We start from the raw sequence: 23,510 nt of genomic DNA, 5'->3' as shown, positions 1-23,510 counted from the left end.
CAAATGCAAATAAGTTCATGGTATACAGAACACGATAAACCACTGCCTGGGCTCTTTTTGACCCAGGACTATTTATTTCCAAATAAGCTATTAGTCTCTGGTGCCAGGAGGGGCTGATATTGGGATGGGGCCCTTGGATGGGAAGAAGAAATGGGCAAAGGTTTCTGGACAGGAGGAGGGAAAGACCAAACAAGAAAGCAGAGGCTGTTTCAGAGTATGTAAGTCTGGTCTCCGTCCTCTGGACTTTCCACTGGCACAAGGGGCTCGGGCAGGGCCAGCACACTTGGATAGCTTCTCCTGGAGCATAGCTGCTTGGAGCCCCCAGCACTGCAAGGCCAGGAGTGGCGGCCAGTTGTTTGGTAAATGGTGCCTTCTATTTCCTGACTGTTACGTCTCTCAGCTCGTCAAAGCAGACAAAGGGAACCGACTAGAAGAGACACATTTTTGTCATGTCCCACCTCCAATATAGACAGTCCAGGAACCGAGCCTGATGGTCAAAGGATTTAATCACATACCCCTCACCCCTTCTTACCCACTCCCTTGCTGGCTGTCAGCCCCAACTTTGAACATCTGCCCCAGATGCAGCCTGACCCCACACCACACTCCCCCAGGCACACGAGCCTCATGAGAACATACCTGTCACAGGTGCCCATCCACTGCAGCTCCAAGAGACCAGAGGCATAAGCCCAGGGGCATTCCCAAGGAACACAGAAGCAACAGATCAAGAATAACTGAAGAGGAGACTTTGTGAGCGCCCCATACCTCCTAACACTCCTTGTAGAGACAGAAATAATATCAGGGCTGAGGCTAGATCTCAAATGCAGAAAGGGGAACTGACTAGAGAGAAATAACACCACAGAGAGGGGCAGTGTTCTCTCTGGTTCCAGATAACTTCTGCTGGCAGGTGGGCATTTCCACTGATGAGAATGACTACAAACACACTCCTGAGAGCTAGTGACTGTAAAGCCCTGAGGAAACCCCCCGAAGACAGCCCAGCCACAAACATGACAGACACCTTCCCTGACAGATCACAGAGGCCCATAGGTAAAAAGAATCAGCTCAGTTCAGCAAATGCTTTACTGGGCAGCCACATGCCAGACGCTGTGTCTGGCTGAGCAGGGCTGCAGGAGAGAGCCCTCAACCAGAGAGAGCAGAGACACCCGGTACTTCACCTGTCACCTTGCCCCAAATCACTCACTGAGTACCACTCCGTGAATCCTGCTAGCAGTCAATGAACACACACAGCCCCTATTTTCAGATTATCTTAATCTAATCCTAGGTGTCCTTGCCTAGAATGTCGCTATTGCCTTGGTCCACTATTCCTGGAAGTGGATGGTACTCTTTGTTTTGGCCACAGCAGGTGGCAGGTGGGATCTTAGTTCCACACCCAGGGATGGAACCCATGCCCCCTGCGTTGGGAGCCCAGAGTCTTAACCATTGGACCGCCAGGGAAGTCCTAGTGGATGGTACTATTGAATCCGGGGAAGAGTCACAACAAGAAGTATGAAAGGTATGCGAATTCCATGTGGATCTTTCTAAACTCAGTGCTTAGGCAGAAACAGGCTTCACATATATAATCCTGCCCAGCACATGGCTTCTTTTTTCTGACCTTCTCAGGCCTTACAACGCCCTCTGCTCAATTTGGGGACAATCATGTGCCTCTTCATCTGCAGCATTAGAGTCCAGAGGAGAGACAGCCTGCCTCTGAGCAGGGCTCCCCCTTCTCTTAGAGACTGGTGGTGCCGCATGAGGCTGGAGACATTGAAAGTGACCAAGTGAAAACTGCTTGATGTTGTCTGGGTGGAAGAGGTCCAGGGGAAGTAGCACCGGTTTTGGAACTGGTGGTCAGTCCAAGGTCAAATCTTGGCTTGATCCACCGGACCCTGGGCAGATTATAGAATATCTCCCAGCTCAGTCTTCTCATCTATGAATTGTGACTAGTAATAGCTTCCTTGCTATATTGTTGTGAAAAACAAACGAGGTCTTGCATGTAAATAACCTGGCACATAGCATGCTCTGCTGCTATCTAGTCCTCATCACTGCTTTCCCATCTTCTTTTTGGACTTTCCAATCCTCACTTTGACCTTTCCACAAAGATCTTCCTTCTGTCACTGGGAGGATGATCATTCTTCCCCTAAACAGGTTTGTAAACCCCTTCACCTTCCACTGTGACCTCTCAAAACCTGTGTGGGTCCTGGGCCTTCACTCACGTTACTTCCCCTCAGCCACTTCATGCGCATACCTTGGAAACTTCATCCTTTATTCGAATAGGCCTCACCTGGGGTTTTCCTCTGGATTTTACAATCTTATGGTTTTTAATTTGAAAGGGTCTATTTGGTTTCCTTATTGTAACACATGAAATTACCCCACCTATCAGAGCACAGCAAATTAATTCATATTCCACGTAGTTTTCAATTTTTCTTTTCTTCCTGTACTCAGCAATCAAAATATAAGACTGACTAAATTGGAAAGTCCTACTATCAAAACATTTGGAATAATATTTCCCAAATTTCAGTCATTCTGGCTAGTAGTCTCATTTCATGTCCATGCAAAATCTGTACTATTTTTTGTACAATATTTTTCTCTTAACTTACTTTAAGTAAATTTGTTTAAAAAGGAATCCTTATGTCAATATTAAAAAATTTTTAGAGCAGTATCATTTGCCATAAATAAAGGATAAGTAAAAATAACAAGTCACACTAGACTCCAGAATCAAAGATAAGTGTGTTCAAATGCCACCTCCTATAGTTAATAGCTGTGTGTTCTTAGGGAAGTGACTTAACTTCTGCGAGTCTTAGTTTCCTCACAGAAGTAATGCTAAATATCTTCTAATCTCATTGAGGGTCAGATAGGATGACATAATCATATACATAGTACCTCACACAGATTGTGGAAGGTAGTAGTTTCCTTTAAAACTACTGTTTCCTTCTGTTTTCCATATCCCTTCTTTCATCTGCTTACTTTAGTTCTTGCTTAGAGCAGCCTCCTCCAAAGCTATAACATAGAAGTGCAGGGAAATGAGGCAGGCAGCAGAAATAAAGGACAATACAGTGTCATGGAATTCTCCTACTCCATGACCTAGAGATGCAGGGTTGTTTAAGGGACCACAGGAGTCATTCCAGTCTCTTATTCAAGCAAGGAATCCCCCTAATATCATCTCTGATAGATGGAGGTCCAGTCTTTGCTTTTTCACTAATGTTGGAAAGCTCACTATCTGATGAGACAGTTCTAAGAGAAAAGTCTTCTTTATAATAATCCTGTCATCCACCTTTCACTCCTCACTCCCAGAAATACAATCTACTTGTCCCTGCCATATTTTCTAAAACTACCAGAATATATGTATCTATATCTAGATATAAAATCCTCCAAATAGTTGAAAGCAAATATTATAAATTTCCTTAATAGTCTCTTCTTGCAACTAAATATAATCAGCTGTTCCCCGTATGATTTGTTCTCCAGAACCATAATCAGCTGGGGCTTCCTAGGTGGGACTAGTGGTAAAGAACCTGCCTGCCAATGCAGGAGACAGGAGAGATGCAGGTTGGATCCCTGGGTCGGGAAGATCCCCAGGAGGAGGGCACAGCAACCCATTCCAGTATTCTTGCCTAAAGAATCCCGTGGACAGAGGAGCCTGGTGGGCTACAGTCCACAGGATCATAAAGAGTTAGACAGAGCTGAAGTGACTTAGCACACACACCCACACATGCACCCTAATCAACTCAGTGGCTCTCACACTGGCACCCATCTCCCTGAGTTTGTCAAATATCTTTTTGCTCACAGAATGAAACAGGCAGTGACAAGATCACTTTTGTAAATGGGTCAGAGATCAAATTAGCCTATATACATTTCCACTGGGAGGTTGGCTGACCATGACTTTTTTTTTCACATGTCAAGTCAGATCACCACCCTCTGGCCCCAGCTTGTGTAACAGTATTTGGGGCCAGTGTTCAGCCAATCAAAATTACTTTGAATCCCACATATTTCATCCATTGTAAATTAGCCATCCTTCCAAGCCCGTGCCACTTGAAAATCTTATAAGAAGGCTCACCAAGGCTCATCAGAGCCAAGGATACAGAGGGTTCAACAGTGATGGTGGTCAGCAGTTTCAAATGCTGAGAAGAGGTCAAGCAAAATGAAAATCAGTTCCTTGCGTTAATGAGGAGGAAGTTGCTGGTAACCTCAGAAATCTGCCTTCTGTGTGGGGCTGCTTCCTCTACTGCCTCCCTCCCAGATGTTCTTAGGTCTGAGGAAGCCATGGCTACCGGGAAAGCAGCAGGAGGGGAGTGGCTTATAGACAGTGGCTGAGTGGAGGAAATGGACTCCTTCCCTATGTCCTTGCCCAGCTTTGCTCAAGAGATGTTCCTCTGGGACCACGTAGTTAGGGTCCACTCTGGGAGGCAAAGCTAGAAACCTGTGGCATTTGGAAACATCCACTTAGCTGAATTTTCCAGTTCCAGTTGTATTCGTTGTTATATATATACGGCTTTCTGTGGCCAGGGGTCAGGAGGCACTCTAAAAGCATTCCAGGTGGTGGTGGTGGTGGTGGTTCTGATACTAGCCAAATAGCTTCCACAAATAATTGTAGAGGCATAACTTATTGAAATGTTAATTAGTGTTTGTTTTCTGGGCTTCCTTGATACAGAGGTTTTTTACAGAGGAGAAAGCAGAAGAGACCTAAAGTCAAAGACACTTTTGGACTTTTGTGAAAGCCCCTGGAAAAGACAATGTAGGTGCCCTAGAAGGTGAGAGGCGAGACAGAGAGTGCTTTTGAGATGCAGAAGGGAGGGAGAGAAGGGCAGAGGTGTGGGGGGCCTGTGCATAGTGGAATCCAAGCAACCCACACCCTGCTCCCAAGGGCACAACAACCTCAGGGGAGATGGTTCATGCAGGAGACCCACCCTCAGTGAATGACCTCATTCCCCACTGTGGCGTGGGGGCAGAAAGCTGCCAGACTTCACAGACCACTATGGGCTGGAGAATAAGGAGGCTGATAGCAACCAGTACAGACCAGGACTTCCACCACTTTTTAGGCACCAGGTTAGCTTCTGAATTCTGACTGGGCCACAAGCAGGGGAGGGCACCCCTGTATGATCAATCTGGAAGGCAATTAGTCCTGAATATTCATTGGAAGGACTGATGCTGAAGCTGAAACTCCAATACTTTGGCCACCTGATGCGAAGACCTGACTCATTTGAAAACACCCTAATGCTTGGAAAGATTGAATACGGGAGGGACAAGGGGATGACAGAGGATGAGCTGGTTGGATGCCATCACCGACTCAATGGACATGAATTTGAATAAGCTCTGGGAGTTGGTGATGGACAGGGAAGCGTGGTGTGCTACAGTCCATAGTGTTGCAAAGAGTTGGACACACCTGAGCGACTGAACTGACTGACTAACTTGTCTAACTGTCACAGTGGGGGCTCACAGGTGGGATTAAGAAATAAGAAAAGTGATGATGTCGTACACACTTGGACTCATGGACAGAACTTCACACCCTATGTGTAATGTAATCCAAGCATGGGGGCCCAGGATTGAACTGTAAACACAGTTTCTGAATTGTTCTTTATTTAGAACAGCTGCAGCCCAGGGTTGGGTCCTATTCTTATTGCCAGCCTTGCTGCACAACCTCTAATGATGCAGGAGAGTTAGCCATCCCAACATCTGAGTCTACTTTTAATGAAATTCTGCTGGATTCACAGACAGGTTCCCTAACCCCACCTGAGAGAGAGAGCATAAAACATCTGCTATAAAATTTACCTCTTACTGCTGTTGTAAAATTGTCTTTTTAGAACCCTCCCTACTTGAGGCATAAACACTCTGACCACAAGAGAAAGAAAAGACAAGTCACAGACTGGAAGAAAGCATTTGTAAAACACAAATCTGATAAAGAACTGGTATCTAAAGTGTACCAAGAACTCTTAAACCTCAAATATAAGAAATCAACTCAGTTTAAAAATGGCAAAAGATCAGATCATACAAAAGTCACCAAGGATATACTGATGGCAAATAACCATATGAAAGGATGCTCAGTTTCATATATCCTTAGGGAATTGCTGATTAAAACAACAAGGAGCTACTAACAACACACCTGTTAGAATGGTTAAAATTGACCAAACTGACAGTGCTCAGTGCTGATGAGAATGTGGGGCAACAGGAACTCTCACTCATGGCTGGTAGGAATGAAAGGTGCTTTGGAACAGTTTCTTATAAAACTTAACATAAGCCTCCCATATGACCCAGCAGTCATGCTCCTAGGTATTTACCTGATGAACTGAAAACTTAGGTCCCCACAAAAACCAACACACAAATATTTACAGCAGCTTTACTCATTATTCCCCTAAACCAGAAGCAACTAAAATGCCCTTTAATAAGTGTATGGATAAGCAAACTGTGATACATCCATACAGTGAGATATTATTCGGTGATTAAAGCATGAGCTATCAAGCCACAAAAGACATGGAAGAAGCTTAAATTTGTATTTTTTGATGAAAGAAGACAGTTTGAAGAGACTCTATACTGTATGATTCTGACTAGATGACCTAGAAAACACGAAACCACGAGAGACAGTATGAAGATCAGTGGTTGCCAGTGTCCGTGAGGAGGGGTGAACACGTGGAGCACGGGGGATTTTGAGAGCAGAGAAACTGCTCTGTGTGATACTATAGTGGTAGATACAGGTTATTATAAATTTGTAGAAATTCATACAACACCAAGAGCGAGACAAAGTATAGAAAAGAATGATGATAGAAAGTATTAGTTGCTCAGTTATGTTCAATTCTTTGCGGACATGATGTTGTCTGCCAGGCTCCTCTGTCCATGGGATTTCCCAGGTAAGAATACTGGAATGGGTAGCCATTCCCTTCTCCAGGGACTTCCTGACCTTGGCATTGAACCCAAGTCTCCTGCATTGCAGGAAGATTCTTTACCATCTGAGCTACCAGGGAAACCCCTGTTAGAAATTCATCAAAATTCATAGAACACAAAGGGGGAGACTTAAGGTATGGACTTTAGATAATAATATATCAATATTGGTTCATTAATTGTAATAGATATACCACACTAATGCAAGATGATAATAATAGGGGAAATGGTCTACAAAACAGGGGTCATATGGGAATTCTCTGTATTATCTGCTTAATTTTTCTGTAAATCTAAAACTATTTAAAAAATAAAATCTATTAATTAAACACACAGACGTACTAACCACATACATTGATTCCTGGTAAAGCAACCAAATGAATGTTGTGACATTTTAGAGGGCTTCTAGACTAGTGGGTAAGAAATTAGCATCAATTTCACAGTCCAAAGGTTCACTTCTCCATGTTGCACACTTGTAATCAGATGCCACACATAAAATGCTGCAGTGGAAAATCTCCAGTTTTGTATTTCTGCCTTCCATTTTGACATTTTTTCCCCATCTTTCTGGTGTGAAACTGTAGGTTTTTTTATGTCAGTTCCTTAGGTAAATCAAAGGAAAAGCCCCCATTGTTTTCTAAGGGCCAGATCAATTAAAAATAGCTTTCAGTTCCATGTTTCTGGAGGAACATTCTTAGAAATAAAATAAGTTTCTTTTTTTCTTTGGAGGGGATGCAATCTTGACTTATAATTGAAATAAATTTTACATAGTTAAGTATTGTTGGGTATTTTTCTCTGAACCAAAATTCTGCAGCCTCAGTATTAATATCCTGCAAGTAGGTTGACAAGGTAGGTGAGACCCTCTAACCCTCTAACACGGCTCCCCTCCCATCTTAGGCTGGCTTGTTTGGTCTCTCTAGATGCCCCTCCTTTATTCACTTTCTCATGATGCAAATTCATACCTATCATTCATGCATGCTAAGAAAGAGGCCATGTGTCTTTTTTCTTGTGTTTGATCAACTTCTGAACACCAAAACTAGGATGCATAATACACTTTTGCCTAGATGTCCTCTAAGAAGTCAGAAAGGCAAGGGGCACCAGTGGTTATTTGCAAGATTCTATCAAGTGAATGCAAAAGATTCTTGTGGGCACGTTCTGTCAAAATCACGTGGTGGCTTAACAAAATGTACCCTAACTTCAGCAGCAAAATATGCTTCTTTGTATTGAAGATTACATTAGCATGTACTGAAAAGCAGGTTAAGGGAAAAAATTGTCGAAAGGGTGTCAGGATACATCCATTTTAGAGAAAGAAGTTCTGTTGTACCAGAGATGGGGGTGAGCTTCAGATGGGCTGTTCTTTGTTGGTCTGGGGTGAGTGAGGAAGGGGAGGAAGATGGAGTTGGATACAACAACCCCGGCATGTGAGGAACCAGCCATCCCATATTCAGGATCTGAGAACGATCCGTGGTCTGGTGGAGACAGGGCAGAATGGAATGGGGATAGGCTTCAACACATCCAGAAATTAGGAGTTTCTGAGAAGTGTGATGTCTGCAGTGTGAGGAATGGCGATGTTTGTCTCTGTGGCCCTTCACTGGGGGACAGGTCCTAGTGACTAGCTGGGAACTGAACTGCAGGACAGAGACCAGGATTAGAAGCAGCAAGATAACACAGAGAACACCCCTTCCCACCTGCCTGCCGTGTGTACACACACCTCCTGGAAGGACTGGGCAGAGCATCAGGGCTGCTGCCAGAGCATCCATGGGGACTGGAAGTGACTGTAGACTCTACCGGCAGCCAAATAGGCGCATTTTATGCTTCACCTGTGTTCCCACCCATCTTTGTATCTCAGTTAACATTTCCCATTTTCCAATAATTCTTAAAAATCCACAGATGGATTTAGAATTCCTACTTTTTAATTTGCCTTCATTCATCAACAAATGCTTAACCAGCCTTGATTGAGCGCAGGCCTTGGGCTAGCCCTGGGGTCCAAGGTGAGCCAAAGCCAAGGGTCCCTGCCCTCCCGTATCCTGCAGGAGATTTGCACAGTTTATAATGTCAAGGCACGTGCATGCTAAGTCGCTTCAGTCGTGTCCAACTCCTTGCGACACTATGGACTATATCCCCCCAGGTTCCTCGGTCCCTGGGATTCTCCAGGCAGGAATACTGGAAGTGGGTTGTAAAGCCCTCCTCCAGGGGATCTTCCCGACCCAGGTATTGAACCCACGTCTCTTACGTCTCCTGCATTGGCAGGCAGTTTCTTTACCACTAGCGCCACCTGGGAAGCCCCAGTATTGTTAGGGTACTCACCAGCAGCTGATTTTCAACATAAACAACTTCAGTTACTTATGATGCCCTAATGATCAGATCCCATCTTAAGAGCATGAAATAGATTCTAACTAGATTAGGTAGGCCACAATTAGGAAAAATTTCCCCAGGCCCTCCATCTCAAGGATAGGCTATCTGAGAGATACTTCATATTTTAAGTAGTTACAGTGTCTGCATGTCTATTAATCATGGGTGGCCCCAATTGAGAGAGCTCACTTGAAGGAGGGGTAGACTCAGTGATCCTTAACTAATTTAGTAATTCTGTACTCTAGCTATTCAGGTTTATTATAATACAATTTTACAATCTCAGGGCTTCCTCTGATAGCTTACACAAAAGATGGCCTATTAGTTAACAAATAACAAAACTACATAAAATCTTTCCAAAAGGAATAAAATCTATACAGTGGCAAGTTAAAAGATTGATACAATAAACTGCCAGTATTGGTGATGGCACTTTTCAGGATCTAACGAAATAAATATTTGATTCCAAAGTGATATCCTTTCAGTCTTAGCATTATTGAACATCAATTCAGAAGATTGTGATCTCTGAATTTAAAGTGGCCCCTTGCTTAAGAATAGGTGCTTACACATTCTGAGAAACTGTTGTTTCTTTCTCAACAGTTTGTGAAATGACAAAGCATTTGACATTTGTCATTTCCTTTATAACCTCAGTTGGAAGAAATAAAATGAGGTAATATTCTAAAATGTAAAAGTTGCTAGAAGAGTTACTTCCATATATTTTTTCCTATGTGTGCAGAGGAGAGAATATAAACATAACAAAACTAACACATTTTAACAAATGGTAGCAGATTTCAACTTTAGGGAAGCACAAAGATCTGTGAAAGCACCTCTTTATGCAAAATATTTATATACGAGTATAAATAAAATGTACACTACAAAGTAAAATAAACTAGACTGGGGCATACAGAGCACAGCTAATATGACTAAGCTTGTTAAAAAAAAAAAAAAACCGCTGGATTTTTTAAAGCTTCCATTTCACAACAGGGTTGAGGGAGGGGGCACTGCATTACCCAAAGGCTCACTTCCCTGTGTCATCTCTGTAACCAAAAGCAAAGCACAGAAGACTTCTGCGAACCTTTAAAATATGCATTTGTCAACTTGGATTTGCAATTTTCAAGTTGGTAGTGCAGAACCATAGATGTGTAATTTTTGCAGTTCCCTTTATGCACCTTTATCTGGAAAATTCTAAAGGTCCACCACCACACAGATGTGTTGGTGCCTAAAAGGAATTTTCCAGTAAAACACGATGTTGCTCTTCCTACTCTTCAGCAATGTGAGTAAAGTTCTTTTTGAAAAGTGCCCTAAATAGATTCCCACACATCTGGTTTAAGACTAAAAACAATTTCAAATAAGACTTGCGCTGGTTAGCTACAGTTTTAATGTGAGGAGTTGGAATTTTTAAGAAGGATAGCACTTGTAAACCAGTTTCATCTTCATGTCTCGTGGATTGAAGACAAAATATTGTATTTGTCATCACACTTGAGTTGCATTTTCACTGTGCATGGCCTATTTGCATACAAACAAAAGAGATTATTTTTAAAAGAGGTTTTCTGTGTTTTTGTTTTGGTCCTTTGGGATGACTGTGGTAAGACAGGACCAAGCCATTTTCATAACTTGGATTTCACACGTAAGTTTAGGTGACCCCCTCACTTCCCCTCCCTCACCACCCACTTCCAATTCATTGGCGGCCCATGTTAGGATCTCTGTCACCACTTGTCAGGACTATTGCAACAGACTCCAAGCTGATTCCTTCTCACTATGCTTTACCCCAGTGGTCCCAACCTTTTTGGCACCAAGGACTGATTTTGTGGAAGACAGTTTTCCCACGGACCAGGGTTGGGGGATGGTTTCAGGATGATTCAAGCACATTGCATTTCTTATGTGCTTTATTTCTATTATTATTATATTAGCTCCACCTCAGATCATCAGGCATTATTAGATCCCAGAGGTTGGGGTCCTCTGCTTTACCCTACCATTATCTTTCATCAAGAACAATCTGATTTATGGAATGTCCTTGCTTTAATGACTTACTCCCTGTTCCTCATGGATAGTAATCACACTTCTTACTTAGCAAGACCCACGAGGCCCTTCACAGCCTGAATCCGAGTTTTCTCTTCTGCTTTTATTGATCAGCTCATATAACTCACCCTCTAGTCACACGAACTGTTCTCTAGTTTTGGACCCTCACAAACACTTTCATGACTCTTTGCCTTCTTTACCTTTGCACAAACTGTTCCTTCTGTCTAGAATGCCTTTCCTGCCTTCTCTGTTTGGAAAATACTTATTTTCCTTTAAGATTCGATCGTTCCACAGTTCACAGTTGAAACCTTTTTTATTTTTTTTTGGCCTCCTTCCCTCCTCTTTTCACAATATCTCTATCGTCCTTGCTCCAAAATCACATGATGTATTCTTCCATTATAACAATTTCCTCATTGTGCTAGTCTCACTGCTCATAACGGCTCTCCTATCCTGTGCTCCACAAGTGCAGGGGGCATGTTTTATTCCCCTTTGCATTCCCGCTGCTTAGCAAAGGAACAGGTCCAATAAATGTCCTTAAAGCTAACATCTGTTAGCCGATTGCTTGTGAGCTAGGTGCTCTGCTAAGTATTTCAAATCTATCACTTCATTTAATTCGCACAGCAAACATACAAAGTTTACAAGAGGAAACCGTTTCAGAAAAGTTAGGCCACTTGCCCAGGGACACACAGCTGGTGATCTCAAGATGCTGGTGAGATATAGAATTGAATCTTTCATAATTTCTAGCTGATAATGCTATGTGACTATCGTTAGAATGTCAGGTGTCAGCGTACTTTTTTGTGTGGTTTGGCACTTTTTGAGTAAGTCTCTCTACTCTGCCCCTTACTAATTTTGTGATGTTGAGTGACTTACTAAACCTCTCTAAACCTCAATTTCCTCATTTTGTTTTCAATGGGGGAAAATAATACTCAGCTCACACGGTTGTCGTAAGGATCCAGGGACAACAGCTTACGTATGTTCCTAGCCCTGTCCCAGCCATCACAGCTATCACTGTCCCTGTTCTGAGCCACACATTTCATATTCCTGCAATAGCTCACTTCATCCTTTTCCTCTAAAAACAGAAACTGTTAAACCTTCTAACTGATGAATTAACTGAGACTTAGAGAAGTAAGTAACCTGCCCCAAAGTTCCTTTAAGCTAAGCAAATGTTTTTCCTAAAGCCCCTCACAACTGAATGAGCCCCTCAGATCGATACCTAAATAGCGTGTAAAGGGATAATTCTGCCTGAATGTGTGAAAATTCTGCTAACTGGGTTTCAGCTTGTTTTTCTTTTTTTAACTTTATTTTCTTACAACTATGAACATTTGTTAAGCCTAGCTTACATTTATATATTTTAGGTGGCTTTTTTTTTTGTTTGTTTAGCTTTCACTTTATTCACTTGCCTTGAGCCTGGCCTTCTCTCATCTGTAATTAAGAGGTCTATTATAGCAACTTCTGAGTTATAAGTAAGAATTCATTTGCTAGAATTCAGTGAGAAAAGGCAGAGCCAAAGAAATTAAAGACTTCATTTCAAATATTGGAAATAATAAATTTTAAAGAAAAGAATGTGAAGCCTCAAATATTTCATTTCCACAAGACTTTGCATCCTTTATAAATGCTTATAACCCTTATAGCATTGGTAAGTACCAATTTTACCTTAATTTACAGATGAAGGTGCTAAAGTTCAGGAAGCTGGATGGCTTCCCCAAGGTGACACTGCTAATAAGTACAAAATTACATATTAACTTCTTATTATTTGACACCAGCCCAACTGACTCAAAACTCAAGCATTTATCCAAGACACAGAACTACAGACAAAGGGAAAACAGCCACTTTTGTGTTCCTGGGGTTTCCTCCCACATGTCACTCTTATAAAAATATCATCATATTTGATATTTACACCACTGATCTCTTTGAGGGCAGAAATCATGTATACTCATCTTTGGTATACTTCTAATGTGTGGCACTATGTCTAGCATAAAGGTACTGAATGAACTGAAAAAAATTACTAAGGACAGAGAAATAGGCAGTGGTCAAGTTTGCCTGTATATGCTTTTTTAAGGCTTTGGATATAGTCTTAAATTCCAGAAAAGTTATAGCCTTTCACAATCCCACCATCAGTGGTATATGACAATACCATTCTTCATATATACACTGAGCATTTTTACCCTGACCCCCTAATAAAACATAAATTGTTAATTTGACAAATGAAAATATCTCATTGGTGGTTCACTGTCATTTTCCTTAATACTTGGTGAAGATGAGTATTTTGTGTCTTTTAAAATTACATTTTGAACTCTTTATTTTGAAACAAAGCTTCAAAGGTGGTTGGACAAAAGAGTACAGGGAGGCCCTTGTATCTTTCCCCCAATGGTATTGTTTTACATAATGCTAGTACAATGGCAAAATCAGGAGACTGACATCGGTTTAATCCACAGAGCCTATTCAGCTTTCACCAGTTTTAGGTTTCACGTGTACTCCTTATGTGTGTGTATGTAGTAGTTCTCTGCCATTTTCTCACACACATAGATTCGTGCAACAATTGCCATTATCAGGATACTGAAGTGATCCATCACCACAAGACTGCCTGGTGTTACCCCTCTGCAGCCACACATGCCTCTTCCTTTCCCCACCACCCCTAGCCATGGCAACCACCAACTGTTCTCCTGTCTGTGATTCTGTTATTTCAAGAATGTCACATAAATGGAATCACCTGGTAGCATTTTGGGATCAGCATTTTCACTTAGCATTATTCCCTGGAGAGTTATTCAAGTTTGTGTATCAGTAGTTGATTCCTTTTATTGCAGGGTAGTATTCCATGGCACATGTGTGCTTCAGTTTGCTTGATCATTCATCCACGGAAGGACATTTTCCCCCCAGTTTTTGACTATTAGGAATAAAGCTGGTATGAATATTCATGTACTGTTCTTTGTGTGAACATAGGTTTTCATTTCTCCAGGATAAATGCCCAACAATGCAATTGCTGTGGTATATGATAAATGTATACTTAGTTTTGTAAGAAATTGCCAAACTGCTTTCCATAGGGGCTGTACTATTTTACAGTCCCAGTAGCAATATCTGAGTGATCTAATTTCTCTACATCCTGCCAGTATTTGGTGTTACCATTATTTTTTACGTTATCCGTTCTAATAGGTGTGTGGTAATATCTCAATGAGGTTTTAATTTTCATTCCCATAATGGATAATGATTTTGAATGTCTTTTCATGTGCTTATTTGTCATCTGTATATCTTCTTTGGGGAAATGTCTTTATATCTTTTGCCCATTTTCTAATTGGATTATTTGTTTACTGTTTAATCTGATAAATGAAAAAACCTCATTGATGTTTGAATTGGCATTTCTTCAGTTTCTACTAAAAATGAACATTTTTTGTTATTTATATATTTTTAAATCACTTAATTATTAACTACATTGGATTGCTTTTGTCACTTCATAATTTTGTTTTCTATTCCCAGTTACACTATAAAAATTATATGTCAGGTTTTTGTTCTATACTCTCCATGGTGCCTTAAAACTATCAGGTTCTTGCTGATAGTTATATTGTTTAGCTGGTTGAAAATAGTCATAAGATGGAGGTGATGATCTAGGTTTTCCTTTTGGATACTTATTATTTCAGGTTTTATCCCATGATTATTTCCTGTCTGGTACTGACTAATTTATTTATTTCACTAAATGCTCATTTAACAAATTTTTATTAGATCTTTAGTAAAGTCAAACCTGATAAATTTGATCCTCAATAATAAAGAAGTGTGATATTTGGGTTGCTTGGCAAAAAATATCCTGAGGCTACAGAAAGCAAATTTTAGGCTCATTCTGACTTTATAGCTTTCTAAGGAAATGCTTCAGTACTTCCCTATTCCAATTCTACTATGCTTTTTTCCTGCTTATTGACATAACATTATGAATGATCCCCCAAATTCCACTCAGGCTTGTCTTTTCCTTTACATCATCAGATTCACCACAGGCTTACAACATCCCCTTTACAACATCAGATTCATCATAGATTTTGTCTCTGGGAAGCTTTAAACAACACATTTCTTAGGGCTTAACACAAGAGAATGTAATCTGTGTTAGTACCAAAAATCCAACATGTAAAATGACAGCTGGAAAAAGCAGAGGAGACACCAGGTCTGTTTGGCTGACTCCAAGGTGTCTCCTTGTGGCTCTTTCCGGGCAGCATAGATGAGTTTGGTTCAGTGAAGAGGTCCCCTTTCATCACTCAGTGTTTTGTGGGAGTGGTCTATCTGCTGTCTCTCTTCTCAACTCTCTAAGACCTACCCTTCTATTAGCTGAGTGCTCTGCAAAGGTCGCCACAGACCTCTGGACTGATATTTCCAGTCATTCTCCTACTTCACCTTTCTGCAGAATTAACACTGTGACTACCCTCTACATTGTGGAATATTTTTCTCCTCTTAGCTTAGGTGACCTAATCCTTTTTTTGGTTCCTCCCTCACCTCTCTGAAATACTTATTCATGGTTTCTTTCTCTATCTGCCCTCTCACCAAAGGATTATTTACACCCACCAAACGGACTAGATTGTTAGGAATGTGGTAACAAAGTACTGAGTGGCTTAAATGGAAATTTATTGTCTCAGTTTTGGAAGCTGGAAGTCCAAAATGAAGTTATCAGCAGTGCTGATTCCTTCTGAGGGTTATAAGGGAGGGATCTGTTACAAGGCCTCTCTTCTCGGTACACAGCTATCTTCTCCAGGTTTCTTTACATTATCTTCCCTCTATGCTTGTTTCTGTGTCTAAATTTCCTCTTATTTTATTTTTTTATTTTTTTTTTACTTGTTGGATTTGGTTTTATTCCAATGTTATCCAAGTATCACTGCTTTGGTAATCATTGTTTTAAGAGTTCATTTTTCTGAGATTTTTTGAATACTCTTCTATGAAGATGTTTTTATAACAGAGGTTGTTATTTTAAGTCTTATTTCAAATATCTTCTAACTAAAAAGTGTAGTTGAAGCCACTTCTCTTTTTTTTTTTTTCAGGTTCTAAGTTTTGTGTTTTTTTTTTCCTTTTTTTTAAAAAAATTTTTAAAATTTTAATATCTTTAATTCTTACATGCGTTCCCAAAGATGAACCTCCCTCCCCATAACATCTCTCTGGGTCATCCCCATGCACCAGCCCCAAGCATGCTGCATCCTGCGTCAGACATAGACTGGCGATTCAATTCTTACATGATAGTATACATATTAGAATGTCATTCTCCCAAATCATCCCACCCTCTCCCTCTCCCTCTGAGTCCAAAAGTCCATTATACACATCTGTGTCTCTTTCCCTGTCTTGCATACAGGGTCGTCATTGCCATCTTCCTAAATTCCATATATATGTGTTAGTATACTGTATTGGTGTTTTTCTTTCTGGCTTACTTCACTCTGTATAATCGGCTCCAGTTTCATCCATCTCATCAGAACTGATTCAAATGAATTCTTTTTTACGGCTGAGTAATACTCCATTGTGTATATGTACCACAGCTTTCTTATCCATTCATCTGCTGATGGACATCTAGGTTGTTTCCATGTCCTGGCTATTATAAACAGTGCTGCGATGAACACTGGGGTACATGTGTCTCTTTCAATTCTGGTTTCCTCGGTGTGTATGCCCAGCAGTGGGATTGCTGGGTCATAAGGTAGTTCTATTTGCAATTTTTTAAGGAATCTCCACACTGTTCTCCATAGTGGCTGTACTAGTTTGCATTCCCACCAACAGTGTAGGAGGGTTCCCTTTTCTCCACACCCTCTCCAGCATTTATTGCTTGCAGATTTTTGGATCGCAGCCATTCTGACTGGTGTGAAGTGGTACCTCATTGTGGTTTTGATTTGCATTTCTCTAATAATGAGTGATGTTGAGCATCTTTTCATGTGTTTGTTAGCCATCCGTATGTCTTCTTTGGAGAAATGTCTATTTAGTTCTTTGGCCCATTTTTTGATTGGGTCGTTTATTTTTCTGGAATTGAGCAATCTTGAGAAAGAAGAATGGAACTGGAGGAATCAACTTGCCTGACTTCAGGCTCTACTACAAAGCCACAGTCATCAAGACAGTATGGTACTGGCACAAAGACAGACATATAGATCAATGGAACAAAATAGAAAGCCCAGAGATAAATCCACACACATATGGACACCTTACCTTTGACAAAGGAGGCAAGAATATACAATGGAGTAAAGACAATCTCTTTAACAAGTGGTGCTGGGAAAACTGGTCAACCACTTGTAAAAGAATGAAACTAGATCACTTTCTAACACCGCACACAAAAATAAACTCAAAATGGATTAAAGATCTAAATGTAAGATCAGAAACTATAAAACTCCTAGAGGAGAACATAGGCAAAACACTCTCAGACATAAATCACAGCAGGATCCTCTATGATCCACCTCCCAGAATTCTGGAAATAAAAGCAAAAATAAACGAATGGGATCTAATTAAAATTAAAAGCTTCTGCACAACAAAGGAAAATATAAGCAAGGTGAAAAGACAGCCTTCTGAATGGGAGAAAATAATAGCAAATGAAGCAACTGACAAACAACTAATCTCAAAAATATACAAGCAACTTCCTCTTATTTTAAAACATATCAGTCATCTTCGATTAGGGCCCACCCTAACAATCTCATTTTAGCTTGATTATCTATGCAGAGACTCTGTCTCTAAATACAGTTACATCCTGAGGTCCCATTAAGAAGAATGGTACTTTCATATACTACTGATTGTGGGATTGTGAATGGCTATAATTTTTCTGGAAAGCAATTTAAGACTACAGATTTTGAGGGGATACAATCAACCCTTAACCCTTAGTCCCTAGAATCACTTTTTCTGTATCTCAGGTGCTCATGTAGAAATTCAGTAAATATACTTTGTCTTTCCGTGGACATGTCCTCCTCTTTTTTTTTTTTTAACTGAAGTATAAAAGTGTGAAGTTGCTCAGTTGTGTCCGAATCTTTGCGGCCCCATGGACTGTAGCCTACCAGGTTCCTCCCTCCATGGGATTCTCCAGGCAAGAGTACTGGAGTGGGTTGCCATTTCCTTCTCCAGGGGATCTTCCCAACCCAGGGATCGAACCTGGGTCTCCAGCATTCCAGGCAGATGCTTTAACCTCTGAGCCACCAGGGAAGCCCAACTGAAGTATAATTGATTTACAAAATTGTGTTAGTTTCAGGTGTATGGCTGTCCTCTTCCTATCTCTCTCCTCTTTGGGTTCCAGTGACACCATTTTTTTCCTACCTTGCTCCACTCTCTCTCGAGTCCCTCCTTGATGTCTAATGTGGACTCTTTATTCTCATATACCTCCCTCGATCTTGAAGTTTTCCAGGTTCTATCCTTGGCTTCCTCTTACTCCACCATCCCCTCTCCCTAGCAATCTCACCCACAAAGAGAATTTCAACTATAACCTATACTGAGGCTGAAGACCTTTAATGTTTTCTGCAGCCCATACCTCTTTCCTGAACTTTACACCTGTATATCTGCTTGTCTGCTTGGACATCACCATTTAGCTGCTCCAAGAGATCTCAAATTCAGTATGTTAAAAAATGAATTCAAATTCTGTCCTCTTTCCCCGTGGCCCAAACCCATCCACATTTTGGGAAGGGGATGCCACTATATACTTAGATCTCTCCTTTCAAGCTCAATATCTGTCAAAAAGCAAATTCTGCCAATTCTAGTTTGTAAATATCTCCCAAATGTGTCCTCTCCTCCCTGATCCCACCATAACTGCCCTGGCCTCATGTTCTCAACACCTCTCCTTGAATCAGTTTCCTATAGTCTTATTAGTCTAATAATTTCCTAAATGATTTCTTTGTTACCTCAAATCAGTTACGCATTCTGCTGCCCGTGGAATTAAAAAAAAATGTTATGGTATTTTTGCTTGTTTATGATTCTTCAAATGTAAGCTGTGATTTGGGGATAATCACAATGCATGCCTGGGCTTGTGGGGGTGGGGGCAGGGGGTTGTCTTTGTTCTGGCTCCTCCCAGGGTCCATCTCTTCCTCTATGAGAACTATCTGTCAGGCATCTTCTTGTAGTATTTCTGCAATTCTACACACCCCTTCTGTCTGTTTGATCACCCCAACCTTGGGGTGGGGGTGGGGTTTATTTAAGTTATGTAGACTCCCCATGAAGCCCACAGCTTGTGGTCTATAAAAGCCATCTTTTCTCTCCTGCAATAGCTCTTTGCTCCTGGCTTCATCTCTGCATCTAACTCAGGTCTCAGCTGCTTTACCCTCATCCCCCTTTCCAGTGTTTGACTTCCTGCTGTGATCAGAGTCATTCTCTGGAAGTGGCTGGACTTATCCTTGGACTCTGCCTGTTTCATGTCAGCTCCCCTGGGAGCCCAGCCTAGGGTTGCCCTGAGAGGCTCAGAGCAGACTGAACACTTATGCTGGACAAAAATCTTCCTGACTTCTAGTCCTAGCATTGACATCAAGTAGCTGTATCATCTTGGACAAATGACCTCCCTTCTATATCTTAATCCTAACTGTAATAGTAATAAACAGTATTAATAATCACTGAGTACTTTTCAAAGCAACTTAGAACCTTACACGGATTATCTCATTAAAATCTCACACTTACACAATTATCCCCATTACACAGTAAAACACTAAAGAATTTCGATTGTTAAGCAACTTGTCCAAAGTCACACACCTAGAAAGTGAAAGAGTCCGGCACAGAAACCCAGCACTCTGGTTCCTAAATGTGGCCAATTAACCCCTGCACTGTTCTTCCTTTTACCATGCAGCTCTCTCTAGAGCCATACTATCCATTTGCAAAAAAAGGAAATGAGCATTCTGATCTCTTCCACATAGAATATTTTATGAAAACAGGTTTATCAGGATCTAGTGATTTATGGGTAGAGAGAGTATGTTTTTGAGGAGTCAAGAGACAGTCAAGAAACAAAAAAAGTTAATCAAAAATGACCCAAGCCCTAACAATGAAACTCCACAAATAATGAGTGATCATGTACCACTGGACAGCTGGCTGCTTTTCTGACAGAAGCCAGCTATTGGTATGTTTTCTTATTTTTCTAGCTTTATTTTTCTGCCTGCAGATGTGAACCAAATTCAAAAGCACAAAGTAGAAAATAGAAATCGTCTGTATTTCTGACTAACATTGTGTGTATATAGGTATTATGTATAAAAGTAGTAGCAGTGTACATTCTGGGTTTTTTGTTTTTATTTTTCTGTAAGCGAAACACATGAAGAATTGTTCTACACTGGAAGTTTTTAATAATTGCATGGTATTTCATTATGGATGTTCCATAATTAACCAACTACTTAATGTTTAGACATTTATTTCTAAGATTTTCCCTATAAGAAACAATGGCAAGAAAAATATGCTTGAATCCTTACAATAAATTCCTAAAAGATGAACTACTTGGTTAATAGGCATATATATTTTCAGAGCTTTTGGTATGTATTTCTAGATTGTCATCTAGAAAGATTGTATTATCATCAACAAGTAACAAGGGTATAAATGTTCCTCCCTCCTTAGAAATGCATAGGATTCTCACTTGCTTTTCAAAATATTTGTCACTTTGCTAAAAGAAAAATGTCATTTCACTCTTAATTTGCATTTCTTTTATTCAGATGGGACTAAACAATATTGGCCATTTATATTTTAAAATTTCCTGTTCATGATCAATTTTCAAGCACGGTGAAACAAAAAGAATCTTAACAACAACAATGTACACAGTGGCCTTTGGTTCTATACACATCTGTAGCATAATTAAGGGGTATCACTTCCATGGTTCCACACAATCTGTAAATTCTGAAATTGCTTACTTCTTATATGGGCAATAATTTCACTGGAGGCAAAAGAAGTCTTTACTTGGGAATTAAATTCTAATCTTCTGAAATAAAAGCAGAAAAGCTATCTACCAAACCAGTAAGCACTGGGTAGATGAGGGTTATGTAGATTTTCAAAGAACAATAATAACCAGTAACCCCAGCTGCCACCATCCAAGAGAAGGGTATGTGTGACTTCTTCCAGTAAGTCACTGCTATGGGGGCCTGCAAGGGCTTGGAGAAACCCTGTGGTGCAGGGCAAAACGGAAAGAAAGATCTCAGCTTTACTCCTTCTGACCATCGCGATCTTTAGTTAATTATTTAGCTTCTTTAAGCCACAGTTTTCTCGTCTATAAAACACAATGATGATATCATCTGTCTGAGAGTCATTACAAAGATTAAAATATAGTGAAATCACAGTAAACTTAGAGTATATCGTGCATATTTAATACCCAGTAGCAAACTGAATTATTCCACCTCCTTCTGCTACTTCGCCCTGCTCAGAATCTCCCATGGCCTGTTTGTGACTCACTATCTGGATTCTGTATTTTCTTCTTACACCTCTTCTTATTCCTCTTCCTTTTTCTTGGCCTTTCTTCTACTGTTTCTACCTCATTCCCCACCCCCAGGCCAAACTGAACTTGGTGTCCACTGAATTTATTCCCTGATATTTGTTATACCTGTACAGACATTTAAAAGTTTCCTGATTTGTGAAATCAATAACTGCAACATTTAAAAAGCAAATCTAAAAAATTAAATTATGTAAAAAACCCCTAACAGCCGATAAACATTTTGATATGTCCAGTAATTCACATCTTTAATTAGTAGTCAAATGTCTTTGGTAGGAATTTTTAAAAATCTCCCCTGCCTTGGAGGTATGGGATCAACTTAGAGCGGTAGAGCAAGAAGGGAAGAATGCCTTCAAGACTTTAGCGAACCTTCCGTAGCATAGATGGAGCTTAAATAAAGCTCACATAAATATGCCCTTAACACATAATTAGCATTCTTGGGCAGGAAGGACAGAAAACAGCACTATCCTCAACCTCAGCCTGACACTGAGGTTACCTAATTCATAACTGCCTTTCAAAGAATAAGAATGATCACTCACCATTTAAAACGCATTTTCGCTATTTCTGCTGTTGGGGTTACTTCTGGGAATGGGCTGCGCTTGTCTGTCCGTCTGTCTGTCTGTGCTAGTCCGCTTTACAGTGGCAGGAGGAGGAGCCCCTCCTACACTCGTGAAAGCCTTCCTCCTCAATGACTGTATAATCTGTAACTTTCTGTATTAAAGGCTGTTCCTCTTTTTTTCTACAGATTATGCCAACACTTGTGGAAGAAATTTAACCCTTTTCTTGCTTTTGAGTGTTTTCACCTAGGTCTAAATGTATTTAAAAAATAATAATTCAGTGGCTTGAGTTCCAAACATGGCATCAAGATGAGACTAAAAATCTCCCCTCTTGAAACTCCCTCAAAAGAGCCTAAAAATTAACATAATTAACAAGAGGAGGGGGAAAGGCCTTTGCATTTATAAGATGGAATAAAAGAATATCCTATAGATTATGCTAAGACAATCAAAAGTATGATTTAATATGGATGCGTACTGGAAATGGGTAGCCTCCCCTTGTGATTTCTACCACCAAGATGACAGAAGATTTCACTGGATTTCAGGGACAAGGGGAAGTTCTCACGTAAGATCTGTACAACCAAGGAGGGCAAACAAAAACCACCACTTTTATTATGTCACTCCTATTATAGCCAAGGATTAAATTGGTCAAAGAAAGGATCCTGAAATAGAGATCTGAAAAAAAAGCAGTATCCTAAAATTAAAAGATGTGCTCTGTGATGACTAGATGGGTGGGTTGAGGGGAGGGGAAGGAGCGAGGGAATATATAAATTCAAAAAGCTGATTTGGGCTTCCCAGTTGATATTGGTGATAAAGAGCCTGCCTGCCAATGCAGGAAACATAAGAGAAGTGGGTTCAGTCCCTAGGTCAGGAAGATTCTCTGGAGGAGGGCATGGCAATTCACTCTAGTATTCTTGCCAGAAGAATCCCATGGACAGTGGAGCCTGCCAGGCTATAGTCCATATGGTCACAAAGAGTTGGACACAACTTGAAGCAACTTAGCACACACAAGACACAATTAAGGAACTCAAAGGGTTCAAACTGTCAAAAATATTTTTAAGAAAATGATTTTCATTTCAAGAAATCACCATGAACATTTTGAATTCCCAAAACAAGGAAAACTAAAAAAAGGAAAGAAATTCAAGTGGGATGAATGCAGAGAAATTTAAACCAGTTTGGCCTCTTAATTAATACTAAATGTCAGAAAACCACAGAATAATAGACAAAAATTTTGAGGTAGTGTTCTCTACCCAGATAAGATGGCTGTTAAATGTGAGATCAATAGGAACATATTACCAAACAGAAAAACTGAAGCAATAAAACACTACCACTAAGATAACCTTCCCAAATAAATTATTTAAATATGTATT

The 23,510-nt window shown here is 40.5% G+C and overlaps 1 protein-coding gene and 1 non-coding gene across 19 annotated transcripts in view; both read right to left on the bottom strand.

The window, feature by feature from the left end:
* The window catches only part of CD86 (CD86 molecule), a 66,867-nt gene extending 44,549 nt beyond the window's left edge, over positions 1-22,318 (bottom strand). For 5 of the 18 annotated variants that reach the window (XM_069555747.1, XM_069555743.1, XM_069555807.1 and 2 more), the window contains exon 1: positions 637-814. In XM_069555747.1, coding sequence (XP_069411848.1) covers positions 637-653 — 17 coding nt within the window. In that variant the 5' untranslated portion in view covers positions 654-814. Of the gene's footprint in view, positions 1-636; positions 852-22,125 lie in introns of those variants that run through there. The other 13 variants (XM_069555754.1, XM_069555722.1, XM_069555812.1 and 10 more) reach the window with 8 other exon arrangements.
* TRNAS-GGA (transfer RNA serine (anticodon GGA)) lies at positions 18,280-18,351 on the bottom strand. The gene has a single exon. It is a non-coding gene; the product is annotated as a tRNA-Ser (tRNA).
* Positions 22,319-23,510: the final 1,192 nt, after the last annotated feature.

Source organism: Ovis canadensis, chromosome 1 (genome assembly GCF_042477335.2).
Source record: "Ovis canadensis isolate MfBH-ARS-UI-01 breed Bighorn chromosome 1, ARS-UI_OviCan_v2, whole genome shotgun sequence".
In the NCBI taxonomy this organism is placed as follows: Eukaryota; Metazoa; Chordata; class Mammalia; order Artiodactyla; family Bovidae; genus Ovis; species Ovis canadensis.
This window is presented reverse-complemented; position numbering and strand designations above follow the sequence as displayed.